This window comes from Gymnoscopelus microlampas (assembly GCF_963454915.1).
Source record: "Gymnoscopelus microlampas genome assembly, chromosome: 21".
NCBI lineage: Eukaryota > Metazoa > Chordata > Actinopteri > Myctophiformes > Myctophidae > Gymnoscopelus > Gymnoscopelus microlampas.
Genome location: NC_139958.1, coordinates 30,671,175 through 30,687,027, shown reverse-complemented (window position 1 = coordinate 30,687,027; position 15,853 = coordinate 30,671,175). Strand labels below are relative to the sequence as shown.

Sequence of the window (15,853 nt, the reverse complement as noted above, 5' to 3'; positions counted from 1 at the left end):
TGAAATGAAAGGAAACTAAACGCAGCGATGAGGAGGAGAGACAAGGTGATGACAATGAGTACAGGAGGAGATGAAAGGACTGAACGCCTCCATTCCGTCGCCCCGGCAACCCTGGGCAACGGAAGCTGTGCTTCCTGCCCAGGCCACGTAAAGGGGTGGGAGCCTGGGAGGGGGGGTGGGGGGGGTACATCCTGTCCTGGTGAGGTTCACAATCTATCTGGACACAGCAAAGAGTGTGTGTGTGTGTGTGTGTGTGTGTGTGTGTGTGTGTGTGTGTGTGTGTGTGTGTGTGTGTGTGTGTGTGTGTGTGTGTGTGTGTGTGTGTGTGTGTGTGTGTGTGTGTTGCCCCAGGGCACCTCTGAACACTTCAGCTAAAGCTGGACAGCAACCACATGGAATTGCTCTGTGCCAGTCTAGACAACACCCCATGTCAGGCATCGCAACAGATGACTAAATCATCCTTCATGGGGGACTTCAACACCCAGAACTGGTCAGGATTACAAAACATGCGCCACCACTGTTGTGAAAGAGGGTGTAGAAGGAAACGTCAACTCAAAGTGGGTTCTCCTCCAAAACAAGTGTGCAGAACACAATCTTATTTTCAGCTACATCCTCTTCAGAGAGGAAAAAACAATTCAAAACATCCTGGATGCATCCTCGCTCCAAACATTGGCATCTGATTGATTAAGTCATTGTCCAAGCCGGAGGCAGGCATGATCGAATACCTGATTTATACTTTGTTGCTCATTGCGTCACACACCAAAAATAGCAGATATGCACGCTCACAACGTGTTGCGACGTGATGTGTTGTGAGCTTGTAGATCTGCTATTTTCTGTGTGCGACACTGGTGTGCAATTAAGCCCCAGCCTCAACATCAGGAACCTGGAAATGCCTAAGACACAAGGAGCTCCTCCATGGTTCTCTATGTAACATCCTGCCACTAGAGTTTTGATGGTGTCGAAGCACCGTGGAGTTGTGAGACCACCATCCTGAATATTGGCTGAGAAGTGATTGATTTAAACACATAACTGCCAACCTCAGACCGTCTGATAACAGGAGATTTTTTCCAGGGGGGGGGGGGGGCTCTTGACCACGCTGGTAGATGTAATTTCCAGTATTCTGGTAGATTTTGGGAGTTTTTCTTTTATCAGGCTTTACTTACATAGGATCCATTAAAAAGTAGTTAAGTTAAAAGTAGCAATAAAAGAGCCGGGGGAGAAGACAACCTAGCCCCATATAGTACCTCTCCCTCCGCTATGTAGCTCCGAGATGAGGTCCTATATCGTTCTCTGCCGTTCGGCTGAAAAATGTCCGCACATTTGCCACTTTACATGTTTCTTACCCCTTTCTGCACATCCGATCCAAAAAGTGAAAGTATTCTGAAATGATCACAGATGTTTGAAATTTTAACTCACCATAAAATCTAACAAACGAGTTGAAAAAAGCACTTTATTCGCCCCTCTCCTCAGCCGGTTCAATAATATTATGCATTAGAAGATGCAATTCAACATTTGACCAGTAGGGGAATCAGTAATGTTATCTCTATGGGCGCAACTCTTGCGCAATGTCTTAAAAACATGTAACCGGCGGAGGAGAGAGGCGAATAAAGTGCTTTTTTCAACTCGTTTGTTAGATTTTATGGTGAGTTAAAATTTCAAACATCTGTGATCATTTCAGAATACCTTTACTTTTTGGATACGATGTGCAGAAAGGGGTAAGAAACATGTAAAGTGGCAAATGTGCGGACATTTTTCAGCCGAACGGCAGAGAACGATATGGAACCTCATCTCGGAGCTATACAGCGGAGGGTGAGGTTCCGATTGGAGCTAAAGACAACCATGCCTACTTAGGAGACCATTTGTAGGATTTGTGTACCACTTCGCCTCTAGTGGCTCCAATGGAGAATGCGTATCTTCGTATATTAACAATCTTTGGTGTGGTCCAGGGTTCCTTGAGGGGGTTCCAAATGGCCCCTTACGGGTGTGTAACCACTGTGCTAATGGAACAGAGCCTTCATTAGTATCATTGGTAACGCCTGTGAAGGCCCAATTTCCTTCCAATATGGCTGCTGCGCATATAGCCTATTATGGTAAGAAACCCCTTGTGTTACCTGAAAGGTCTTATATGGGTCTTTGAGACATCATGGGTTGAGCCGGTTGACACACAAAAAGGGTGGAATCCCGCCAAAACAGGAGAAATTGAAGAACATGGGACGTCCAGGAGAATAAAACAAATAACAGGAGTATCCTGGTGAGAACAGGAGAAATTCAAAACCTTGCATAATCAGGTAAGCCCTCATGTAATATCACAGCCATTCCAGGGCTAACACTGCACATACTAAGCTATATCAGCCTGACATCGGCTACCCTCGTACTGTATGGTGATAAATTGTTAATTGAACCTACTAGTTCATTTAATTTTATAGTAGCATGGTGCTTATGTTGTATTAACATAGGCTACTCTATGATTAAAATAACATTGTATTCATTATAATAAGGGTTGCAACTTTAAAGTTCAGCATACTCAAAGTTAAAACAGAGACATGGGTCAATGGTTTGTACTGTGTATATTTATTTTTTATTGAGATAAAAAGACAACTTTAAAACCATCATTGTTACTATCTGTCTACTTTGCAAATATATTAAAACCAAAAGGTTGACATGGAGAATACTAGATTAAACAAATACAAAACAAAATGCAAAGATTGTAATAAATTAATGTGCAAAATTCTATGTAACGTTAAACGTTGCATCAAGAAAAGATAATTATGTAAACACAAAGCAGCCATATTAGAGTGGGTCTGGGTGTATTTACTGACAAAGGTGGTTAATTCATTGAGGATGGCAGTAGGTATTCATTGCGTGCCTTGCAATTCTAAACCCCAAAGTGACTGTGATTTATCCTGCAGCTTCATGTCTAAAACTGTTACCGTAGCCTAAATAAGAATAAGTGAATAGTTTGTACTAGTTTTGAAGACACTTCCCTGTGGCTTCTGATAGTTCTCCAAGAGCAACAAAAAGAAAAAGATTTTTTTTTTTACAGTGGAAATGCATTGCTCCAAAGTCGTACTTCAGCATGAGACATCATGGCCTTGTAAAGAATTTGTGTCAAGAAGAAGAACTTTTTTTCCCTGGCACACATTTCACACATTCATTTTAGGATTAGGGAAGTACTTCTCTACTTCCAACAATTCCAGGGTGTCCTTGTTGTGGAAAGTCTGAAGAACTCGCTAACCTGTGTTAAGTGGGTTTCCCACACAATTTTACTCCATTTTAAAATTCCATGTTTTCCAATCAGTAATCTCAAAGATTGTTTTGACATTTTGGCAAATGTGTGTAGTGTCAGACAAAGTCACAATTTGAATAAATCTAAATTACATAACAATACAATATGATGACAGGGGCTGGGCCAAATGACAGTTAACTAAGCCCTATCACCCTGTAAAAGTAATGTATTCACAACCATGACGAACCAAGTAACCCTATAAGAGAAGAGAAGGCCTGCATGAACAAATGCAGATAAAATGTCTATGACATTGTATGACTGCAGGTCATCTCTTGTCTTGTTAGGTTACAACACTAAGTTAACACATCACCAACTACAGAAACAGAGTTTAGGGTTTGCTACCCGTTATAATAAATACATAAATAAATAAATAAGAATTTGCATTTTTGTGTATGTTTGCACAATGTATGTGCAACTGCCAACCTTTTCAATAACTAGACATAAGCATATACCTTCCAGTCCTATGCCGCAACCCCAGTAAAAACTAAATGTACCGATAACATTGTTTAGACACAATATTATTCTTTACGTCACAATAACAATGTACTTTAAGGCAGTGATGTCAGAGAGAGAAGTAACTGCAGGGAGATAAAAGGATGTGGTGTTAACCTTCTGACAACAAAACTCACAAATAAAGAACCTCTAAAACCACCATGGGGCTTCTTCAGCAATGATTTGTCTCTCATAGTTGCTCCCTAACAAATTCAATAAGCAACCACAACGCTTTGAGTTTTAGCTCAGTAGATTTTCTTTGCCCACAATGTGAGTTCCAACTAAGGAATGATAATGAACAAAAATTCAAGATGTCAAAGTACTCTTCTCATGCATGTGGGATGAGAAGATTCTCCCTGTCACGTGCTTTGTCCCCTCTGCGGCTGGCATAACCAGTAATTACTCCACTGTGACAACAGGATTACTGAATGACTACTGCGGCTCAGTGACAGCACCTACTGGACAACAATGGGCACTACAACCACCATCATCAAAAACGTCCTCGCAAGGATGTGTTAACAGAGATGTTCTTCCAACCTCCAACAAATGGTGACAGTAATGTCACCAGAGGCTGACTTGATGAGAGGTGAGTTGTTTGTTTTCAGTTCAGAGTCAAGTGTTGTTGAGTGTGGGGTTGTTGAGGGTTACAGCACACACTACACATTTCCAAAACGGCACTTCAAGCTATGGTGAGAAGCTATGTTTTTGTTTCATTGACCAATCTGGCTTAGAGGTAACAATTCTCTAAAGCTTTCAGTTTCCACTAATAGTACACCGCTTCAAAACACAACATGCATGAGGATCACACCCATCTGGTTTGATGTCAGATTTTTATTTCTTTTTCATTCCCCAGATTTGTCCCATAGACACTGGAATCCAAAATGAAATCATTCTGTTACAATACACCAACTTTACACAATATTTAACTCCACGTGAGATAAATAATTTCATGTGAGATTACGTTCTGATCTTACCCTCCCTTCAAAGTCAATATTACTTCACAAGGCAAGCATCTGTCTCTAAAATGTCAATACCGGAGAAACAGCACGTAGATCAGCACTACTCTGTTGAACTTCCGGTTCGATAGCATTCACAAAGATAATGCAGCAATTATATTTTCTTCCCCTCAATATACCCACAATATGTACACCAATATATTAATTGCAATAAATAGCTACACTATTCTCAGGCATACACTATACACAGACTACTGTATTACCTTCAACTGCTTAAAATAGCTTCAGAACAATAAATAACCAAACGTTCACATTTTATTTTAGCTTATTCCTTCCAGCTAGAGGGGACGCAACACATTTCAGTCTGGCATTAAGGTACCATCCCATCTCTTTTGTGACCCTCAACAAAATAACTATGAGACCAAAAACTATGGACACATTGACAAAACGTTTACGAAGCAGATCAGGCTTGCGGATTTCTTTGTTGTTGCTAGACAGCGATGAAATTGCTGTAGGTGACTTTAGCTGTCCTGTGCTCTCAACTGTTATTCATGCCTGCCCACTTTCAGTGTATTGTTAAAGACTGCACGCCACATCATAGCGCAGACAAATGTGACATGCCCACTGTAGAGCGATGCAACAAAGTGTGAGCAAAGCCAAGGTCATTTCAATTCCACGTTGTGGAAAAAGTCACCACCTGCTAAAAATATGACCAGTTAACATCCTCTCATAAGTCGCACAAAACTCTCTTCCCACACGTTTTATCGCCAATGCAACAGCCATTATACCTGATGGGTAACATGCTTGTTGATGTCTGTGATTCCTTGTGATGACATAAAGACCTAGATGCCATTTATGACATCTAAAACATTCTAAATCATGAACTGTCACAGGATCCCAGGTTGCATAGTTCCAAAACCTGACTTTATTTTTGTAGAAGCCGATTCTTATTTTTCTTTGTTAAAATTATTTATTTAACAATCCTTTATCAATCTTTATCTTTTAGTAGTACAACTGTACAGTAGTACAGTTGTACTACTGTACAGTAGTTACTGTTGCTGTTACTTTTTACTGTGTGATTACCTTGTGGCCAGAGCCATACAGGCGCTTCTGATGTAACCGTGCAGTGTCAGCATCTTAAGACCACCACCACTGATCGACTCAATAGTCCTTAAAACCTTTTCTAAAACATTTGTAATGAAAGAGAAGTTTAGCCATGTGTAAAAAAGACAAAGCCTCCATTGTCTATTTCTGAAAAGTAGAAAAGAAGAATTGGCTTCTACATTATGGTTGCCATTGAAAATGCTGAAAAACACTCAGACACCTGTCAAACTTAGCTTCTTATTGAACAAATTAGGTCAATAAGAAACATGTTGGTGAGGACAACATAAGGTGAAACAGTAGAGAGAACATCAGTTCAATAGATGGGTGGGTGGGTGGGTGAGAGCAGAACCCAGATCTTAAAAGAGTAGACATCAAAATGGTAATTCCATGATAGATACAGTAGACTGACATAAATTCTTAAGACATAAAGTATTCTTCCTGAAGCCTTGTGAAGACTGTGGATAGTGTTTCTCATTTTAAATAGAGCTCACCTTCCCTGAACAGGTGGGGTGGTAGAGAAGTCAGTCAAGAGTTCACTGGTGTCACATGAATGAGGTGTTGGAGTTCTAACAATGCTTAATTATATAAGAATTGTTAGATGTGTCAGCTATGTTAGATATTGAGTATTTAAGGATCCTCACAAGTATAATACAAACACGTGTGTGTGTGTGTGTGTGTGTGTGTGTGTGTGTGTGTGTGTGTGTGTGTGTGTGTGTGTGTGTGTGTGTGTGTGTGTGTGTGTGTGTGTGTGTGTGTGTGTGTGTGTGTGTGTGTGGGGGGGGGGGGACTCAGATTGATAGAGGTCAGTGACATGACAGAAGCTAGATATTAGGAGGTCATATTTTTTCCAGTGCCATAATTCTCTCATCCCACTAACCCTACAGTATGAGGTCAATTCTAACCAGCCCTTTTATGTTATTCTTTAACATTACACCACATTTGAGACACCTTGTGTGTCAAGCCTGGGCTTTACATAAGCCTGATTTATTCATATGAAGATGGCATGAAAATGATTGGTATATCAAATATTATGTAATATTCTAATATAACATTCTATTTGATCTACTCCTGCAAAAAGGAAAAAAGAAAACAATATATTAATATTGTTTGTTTTGTTTTCTCTGTTTTATTTACACTTATAGCTGTCCTATAGCGGTTTGTGAACTGGCTATACAAAGAAATAACAATAATAGTAATTATTATAATCATTAAATATTATAATTAACTACTCTAGACCAAGAATACCAACTCAATTCTAGAAGTTTGGGCTAAATAGCACAGCATGGAAAGGCAGTGTATTTAGCATTGAGGCAAAGTTAAGTCTTATGATCAGTCAGGGTTGAATAAAAAAACATCTACAGCATCTTAACCTCCTCTTATATGTGACCTCTGTGACATCAATGACCCTTAAAGTGATGAGAGATAGCAGTGGTTAAAGGGTGACTGAGTGGGACTGAGTGGTCAAAGGTCAGGGGTGTGTGGTAGCCTGGTAGCTGGGTGAAATAGCTGGTCGTATCATAAGGACTCAGGTATGTGTCGTGACAGTGTCCGAGTAGCTCAGTATGTAGAGCTCTCGCCTCTTGACCACATGGGTTCGATCCCGGGCACCGTCAACCCAGCGAATGGGTAGCACGGCTTGGGTGTGGCAAGTCGTGCGGTATTGGGAGCTGATGGTAGGTGTTGCTCCACCTCAGCAATCTATCTCCCAGGGGTCTAGCGCACTGCGAAACGGGGATAGACTCCCGTGCTCTGGCTGCTACAGACAATAAGCCTCTCCGATCTACTTAACTTACTTTCTTACGTGACAGGTCAGGGGTCAAGCCTGTGCAAAAATGTTTGTGACTTATCCATAAGCTTCATAAAATACAGCAAATCTTTTGTTTTTGTTGTTGTGTTGGATTACATTTTCAACTGGAATTAAAATGCATCCCGGTATACACAGTGAAATCATTTACAAGCTTCTCCAAATCAATTCTGGGGTGGGTTCGTCGATCACAACATAAATCAATTTTATGTTTTTTTTTTTTTTTTATCCGATTCGACGCAGGACGCATATTAATAACCAGCCCGTATGGGAGGTCTAAAATACTTTTATACTAGTCTTGTCCACTTCTGCCCCAGACATGACCCCTACCAGAAAGATGTGCCTAGCATAGTGTATGTGTGTGTGTGTGCGCGCGCGTGCGTTTTACAGGGGTTAAACATCAATGGCCACCCCGTGCTTCGTAGAGATCACATCCCTCGTTCCCGTCAGGTACATGAGCACCGAACACAGATGAGGAAGTGTTGCCGTGGTGCTAACATACAGCCAGTAGGGGATCGGCGCCGTGTTGCCCAGCGGGCACACCCACAGGCCGTGCCGCACGCCGTCCCGCACGTGGTGCGTCGCCATGGAGATGAACAGCATCCACGGCAGGGAGCACCAGGCGTCTTTGAGGCGTCCGAGCCACATGAGGAAGCGGAGGGAGAGGCACAGGAGAGGGATGAGAGAGGAGCAGTGAAGGGGAGGTCGCTGGGGGAGAGATACAGCAGCCTGGGGGAGAGAGACAGAGAGAGAGAGGGATGGTGAGGAAGACAGCAGGATAGGTCAAGAACAGTGAAACAGAGAATGTCTTTTTCTCATCTTGACCTTACAATTAAAATTGTGTTAACACTGAAAAGAAAGAAAGGTTCAGACTATTACACTTACTGTACAAGTAAGACGCGCGAACGCGTGTGAGTGTGTGAGTGTGTGTTTTGACTGTAGCTGCACTCTGGCGCACTCTGTTGGCCGCACCCAGGCAGTGCACTGCACACAGACACACACACAAGCCGAGCAGAGTTCCATAGTAGGCTCCACTTGGGCGGAGGCCTCCTTCCGCGTTCGCAATCATTTAGTTAATTATCATCTATTAAAGCGGTCTTAGATTTAGTAACTCTTCTTTATCTGGTTATTTGCCTCGGGTCGAATGTGTCGGCTCAAGTAAACCAGATTCTGATCCAAGGTGAAAAGTGAAAGTAAGCTGACGTGTGTGGGCTGCTGATACCTGTATTTGGTTTAGCTGCTAGACATTGGTTGAAACTTGGAAGTAAACTTCAGCAATCATTTTGGAAGGCCATACAAATATTTATTTGTTAGTCTGAAAGCCAGGAACAGCACATTATTTGACATTTTGGTCGTAAAATATCTCAATAGCGAGGACAAGCAGTGCTGGACGTGGTGAGCAGGTGTGTGCATGGTACAAACAAGTGTCTGTCCAATGGGTGGGGATACAAAGCAAGCAAATCAGGTTAATGTTGATGATGAGTTGACTTCTATCTCCAGCCGTTCCTGAAACCCTATAAGAAAGTCCCTGTGGCAACAGAGGGAGGGAAGGAAGGAAGGAAGGACGGAGAGATCTAGTTAGATATTCTTACCTTAAGTGACAGAGATCCAGCCATGTAGAAGTGGTCCAAGTCTATGAGAGAGGCCAGCAGCCCGGCCAATAGAATCTCATACAGATCGCTCTTTTTTCTCAGTCCAATCACGATGGCCCATGACCACAGTCCCACCAATCCGTGCGTGGCGTTGTCCAGCAACGCCCTCAGCCACAGGTGATGCTGAATGACCGACAGCTGGAGGGCGTGGTCGGCCGCCACGCAGAACACCCCCAGGCCTGTGGATGCCAACAGGGAGGCGGAGCTAAATGTCTGTAGGAGGGCCTGAGCTTTCTCCGTTTCCACGGCGAGGCTGAGAGGTACGGGGACAGCCTCTCCTCCTCCGAATCCCACCCCTAGTAAAGGGGCGGAGGCAGGGGAGGAGTCTAGCTTGGAGTAGAACCCTTGCATGCTGACGGGCGGCTGGTGGGGCCAATCGTCACCGTTCGAGGGTCAGCAAGAGGCGGGTTGACTGGATGATTAGGGAGGGACAGAGAGATGAAGAGGGTGAGGTGACGGGTTGGGAGGAAGAGAGATCATCGAGTTAGTGAGGGAGATATTATATTAGGAGGGGGAGAGAGAGGGTAGAGGATGAGGGTGAATCATAGGTTACCACATGGCATGAGCTGTGTATGGCGTTTATCACCCACCCACGCACTCATGCCTGCTGATGTCATTATTATTAAATTGAATCTATGCTGATTTTGGACATCATCAAGCTACGGTACCATAAATGTAGTCAACCTACATTGTGATGCATTGTGAGCTTGTAGTTCTGCCATTTTCGCCGAGCGACACCATCATGATGCTGTATAAATTAAGCATATTGTAGTGCCACGATTGCGTTCTCAGAAGGGTCAAATATGAGGTCACAAAATTGACTGCTTTTGCTCGATTGCGTAAGAAACTCAAGCATACATGCATGCTGCTGCATAGTACACCTGTCCTTGTCTAAGTGTATCCAAATAAAGAAAATGCAGTGCAGTCCCTGTTTAAATGAACAAGGTGGGCGAAAAAGCCTAGAGGTAATGTGATGCAACTCTCCAGAGACAGTGACTCAAGAGCCTCAATGTCAGACGAGGCAGGCATTACATGGCTTTGCTTTCCACACAGGCATAATAAACTCATTCTGTCTGAAGCAGAGACATTGTTGTCTTCACCGCCACAAGGCATAATATTGATATGGGTCGATTTCACTCTTGCAACTGAGAAAGAATGTAGGGCAAATGAAGTAAACCTATCAGAACTCCTTATGAGCCAATGCTGCCATAAGAGTACACTATGGCCTCTTCCAGACTAACACAAATGGCATTATGAATGTTAATTGTGTTGCTTTTCTATTAAGACATTTCTCATCTTTCACGTTAACTACAATGTATCAATTTATTAACGTTTGATGCAGGCTGTTAATAATCATTAGTGGTATTTAAAGCTCGCTATATTGGAACTTGGTTTTAAGTTAACGATTTCAATTATCATAACCTAAATTGATATAATACTAGTTGTGGGAGCATGTATCTGAAAACATATGACCTGCGAATTGTGAGAATTATTTATTTGCAATTTTGTTTTGTAATAATAAGATTATAGTTTGACAGTGTTAGGTTAACTATTTCTATAGTAAGCAACTGTGCATGTTTTTCTGCTGTTATCAAGAGTTAATTTAGAACAGCTGCTTTGATTAAGTACAGGTGTGATTACAGTCCTGTATATAAGGAGCCATGGTCACACAAACTTCGTTAAGTTCAGGTAGAAAAGACAACGCTGAGGATGAACCATTAACATTTTTCCTACCGTTTTGTTTGATTCTATTTTCACCTTTTTTGGAAACTTTTAGTTTGAATAAATGAAGAAAATGTACTTGGAAGTGGACTCTTGACTTTTGAAAACGTGCAAGATCATTTTGGGGATTTTGGCACCTACACTAGTATAGGCTATTGTTGGCTGCCTGAGGACAGTCGCTCTGCCGAAAATAGCCGATCTACAAGATCACAAAGCGTGGCAACATGACGCGTGAGCTTGTAGATCGGCAATTTTCGGCAGAGCGACACCGCCATATGACGAATTATAAACGTGCGGATATTTTCCCCCTTTTCTGTATGCATTAAGAATGTCCTTTTTATTATAATACCTCCTACTACTTGTACTACTGTTTTTTTCCTGTAACTGTTTTACTGGCATTAATTGTCAAGGTTTACTAACAGATGTTTCCGTTGGTGTTTTTGTTGTGTTAATACGCGTCCTTTGATGGTAACAGGATAGGTGGGCACCTCAATGTAAACTTGGCTATTTTGTCCAAAATGTAAAAAATATTGTAATAATGGTCTTAAGTAATGTAAAGTATACATGATTAGAACATGCTTAAACATTCGACAATTAACGTCTAATATACAAATTGCCTCAAAACCTGATTTTAAGGAAGAAAATTTGAACGATAAAGTTAAGTCTGATGATAATGATGTACTGTGCATGTTCACATCGTGTATACTTTACATCATTGGTTCTCAAAGTGGGGTCCGGGGACCCCCAGGGGTACTTGAGGGGGTTCCAGGGGGTCCCCAGCTAAATGATGGCTAGAAATCAAATGGACCCTTGTGGGGTTGTAACTCTGAGAGTGTACAAATGGAACCAAATGGACCCGCTCTGAGTTAAATTAACATTGATTTTACAATATAAATTGGGGTCCCAGGGATAGAAATGCCATTAAATGGGGGTCCGTAGCCTAATGCCTAAAGCCTGGGGGTCATTGAAATTAAAATGGTTAGGGTTAGTGCTTTACATTACTTAAGACCAATTTGACATCGAGGTGCCCAGATGTCCCTAGTGCCCACCTATCCTGTATCCTCCTATATGAAGAGGTGAATGCTTTGTGTAGGCGGAGTGAAGCTGTCATGTTTAGCATCGCTTTATCCTCCTCCTTCACGGTGAATTCTACCAGAAATAACACGCGACGAAAGAAAACAAGCGCATGCAGTTTGACCATATTTCATTTAGTCATCGGGTCATTTTCATAATTTAGATGTTTAAATGGTTCATATGCGTTAATCATCGCTACTCACCCCATTGTACAGTAAAGTCTCCTTTCTTATTATAGACAAGGAACTTAGATCAGTGTTGCCACATTTTGTGATAGAAATAAGCAACCGGTCTAGGAAAACAAGCCCAAAAGAAGCCACAACATGACTCATGAGTACTTTAAACATCGGCTAATTGAAAATAGCCGATCTGCAATCTCACAACGTGAGCTTGAAGATCTTGAGGATTTAAAAAAAACCTGCAATAAAATGTGGACTATTTGGAATAAACATTTTAACACAAATGCTCCCTCACAAAACATGACACAAAACATTTTCATGAAAATATTTGAGAACCACTGTCTTAAATAATTAATTTGTTTTGAAGCAAGCCTAAATACGCAAGTACACTTTAGAAACCAGCCCAAAAGAAACGCAACCCGCAACTAAAATGTTTTACAAGCAACTTTACAGAAAAATAAGCCCAAAGTCCCTTATAATAAGCCGACATGGCAACACTGACTTAGATAAGAAGGAAGGGACGCGCGGGACGCCGCGCATGCGTCATAACGCTCATGGGCAGTGTTGCCAGACTGTAGGAGAGAAACAAGCAACCCGGTCTATGAAAACAAGGCCAAAATAAGTCATGTCTAATGTTGTTTCAGATCAGTGGTTGGTTCAGTCTGGTTCTCAAACATTTTCATGTCAAGGACCCTACAATTAATATGTATTTGGCCACAGACCGCCCATCTGCAACTATACAGATATACACTACTATGCAGAACATCATATAAACAGTTTAAACATAAGAAAAACAAAAATATATGTAGAGTTAACAGTTCGAGGGGGGGGGGGGGGTCAGGGACATATAGACACACTACTATACTTATACTTGCTTCTAAAGTTAGAAGCAAGCCCCAAAAAACCCGCAACTACTGTACCAATATTTATAATCAACTTTAGAGAAAAACAAAGCCCAAATTCGCTTATAAAAAGCGGACATGGCAACGCTGTTCATTGATGGCAAACTCGCACCGGAAGTTCGATTAAATAAATGGCAGTGAATGAGAGCCAGCTCGACCAGTTTATGAACAAACACTATTTCGGAACGATTGCGACCTTTGTCATACAATCGGTTCAGGAATATAAAAGGAGACAGATCACAGGCAGTTTTGTGATCACTGGTTTTTCGATGTGCATAGTACATATTTTTATTGAGGCATCTAAACGGGGGCAGGTATCGTTTCAGGCTATGTAGTATCGCGATATTTGGTTGTCAGACTGGCAATGGTGGACAGTCTCGCGATACTTTGCCACGTTCCCCGAGGAGCGAGGAGCACAGCTGCACCCAGATCACACTCTAGCAATAAAATTCAATAATAAAACCCTAATAATAAAGTGTGTAAAACGCAGAAGCCTAGTGTCGTGATTTAAATCAGGCTGCACCAATCTAATTAAAGTAATAAGATAGGCAAACAGCTTATGTTTTAATGTTGGAAATTCGTGTACAAGAGTCAGGTAGTTAATTATTGTAGTTCAATATTATGGACAGGAGGTGGCGGTGTCGTACACACTACGCCTTAGGAATAAGTTTGGTGACTAACGCAAATTGCATTGATTCCCAAGCCACTGAACTGGAGTTGAATACTTAATTAACTATTTAATCATGTCATTCCGTGAGATGGATGCAATATGTTATTTCTGTTTTAAATAATATTACCTCTTAAAACTTCCAAGAAAACATGTTTTCCCACCTCAGGAATAAAAGCCTATCATTGTCCCAACATCAAAATTGCTGTATATTAGCTTAGCCTACACTATTGGTAGCATACAAACATTTGACAGTTTCTATAAATATATAGCAGCATGAAACATATGTTAAGCCTCATATAATATAATAAATGCTGCTGAGACTTGATCATCTATTGTAGAAAATGTATGTCTTTGTGACTCCTACCATGAAAATCTCCCACAGCCGCTATGTTATGATGCGTTAACACTATTGAAGGAATGAAGAAGAGTTCTATCCACATATGTATTACATCATGCTTTGTAAACTTCAAGTCCACCACTTTAAGTCCATCACAATAGATTTTCCACAAGGCTGAGTTTATTTCTTATGGATAACATAGCTTTTTCATACTCCTCCCAAACAATTTCTCCAATTGAATCTTTCATGTAGCCATCTTTCACATTTCAAAACATACATAGCCCCTGAAATCTCCTTTTTCCCCCCCTTCAGAAATATACCCCCATTTGAAAACATTCTGCAATTCAGAAATTAATCATCATAATATAGTAACGTCTACAGTATAAACCAAGCCAAAAGACCCTCAAAGTCTTTGTTCCAAATGGAATATATATATATATATATATATATATATATATATATATATATATATATTTAAAACCAGTATCCTCACAGGATTGGTATACAATCACACTACAAGGGGGCTTACATTATGTATTCGAAGGAGGCGCTAGAGCAGTGGTTCTAAAAGCCTCAGGGTTCATTGAGGGGGTCCAAACGGACCCTTACAGGACTGTAACTCTGAGAGTGTACAAATCGAACAAAATATTAAAGGTTCCATTTATACACAGAGTTATGGGGTCCTTGAAATGTTGAAGTTTGAGAACCACTGTGCTAGAGGAAAGGCCATGGGGTCACTATAATCAGTAGGGTTCATCCTGCATTCCACACATTGAATTTAGAGATATATTCTGGACAACTGGAACTTTGGCCCAACAGTGTCATCATATGCGTTCTCTCTCCTGATTGGAAAACAATTGGTATCTCTCAAAATGCATTTCAAAATTTCTGACAAAATACAGAGTATTTAACACTTATTTTAACTACGAAAATATCACACTGCTTTCAACTTCAAATATAATCTGGCACAATCAGTTGCACAATGACGACATTTCATTTCTTCATTTAACTCTAGACCTCACTCAGGTGCACCCCACAGGACTCAAGCCCACTTCTGGTGGTCTGAGTTGTATACGGATTGGAATGATTTCTCTTTAAAAGAGCATGAGCAGATAATAAATCACTTCAATATTACAATTTAGGCATTGTAGTAGAGAGACAGTGTAGTAGTGCCTCAAGAAACTAGGATGAAACATTAATCAAGAACCTAGCATCAGCTTAAACAATATCAAAAATATTAATCTGTATACTGAAACTATAGGATACCAGGTAAAGAAACCGAACCTTGCATCTGTTTAAATAAACCGCTAATCTAAATTACAGTCTTAATATTGTGGTCTAGAAAAACAAGCCTAATACAACTAACAAAGACATGAGAACGAATGACCAATATCTTGGTCAATCGCTAGGATCAATGGAGGCAGAAGGTGACAGGAAGGGGTACAGGGAGAGTGAAGTGCTAGGGGGTGAGGTCGGCGTGTGGAGCGTTGTCCCGAGGTGTGCTAGGGAATGTTCAGCTTTCATGCCTTGGCTGATCTGAGTGAGCAGGAGCGGTTGTAGGGTTGGATCAGGCGTTGAAGGTAGAGGGTGCCATATTTCCTTGTAGGCCAACATCAGTGTTTTGTCATCTGTGTGGGCAGCAACTGGGAGCAGGTTGGTTGAAGACTGGCTGGTT

At 41.2% G+C, this 15,853-nt stretch overlaps 1 protein-coding gene across 1 annotated transcript; it reads right to left on the bottom strand.

The window, feature by feature from the left end:
- Positions 1–6,759: 6,759 nt before the first annotated feature.
- tmem267 (transmembrane protein 267) lies at positions 6,760–12,322 on the bottom strand. Its single transcript, XM_084046847.1, has 3 exons — positions 12,294–12,322; positions 9,235–9,706; positions 6,760–8,371 (listed from the first exon to the last, which is right to left on the bottom strand). Exons 2-3 carry the CDS (start codon positions 9,643–9,645, stop codon positions 8,036–8,038), a joined length of 747 nt encoding a protein of 248 aa, XP_083902973.1. The 5' UTR covers positions 9,646–9,706; positions 12,294–12,322; the 3' UTR covers positions 6,760–8,035.
- Between the last annotated feature and the right edge of the window lie 3,531 nt (positions 12,323–15,853).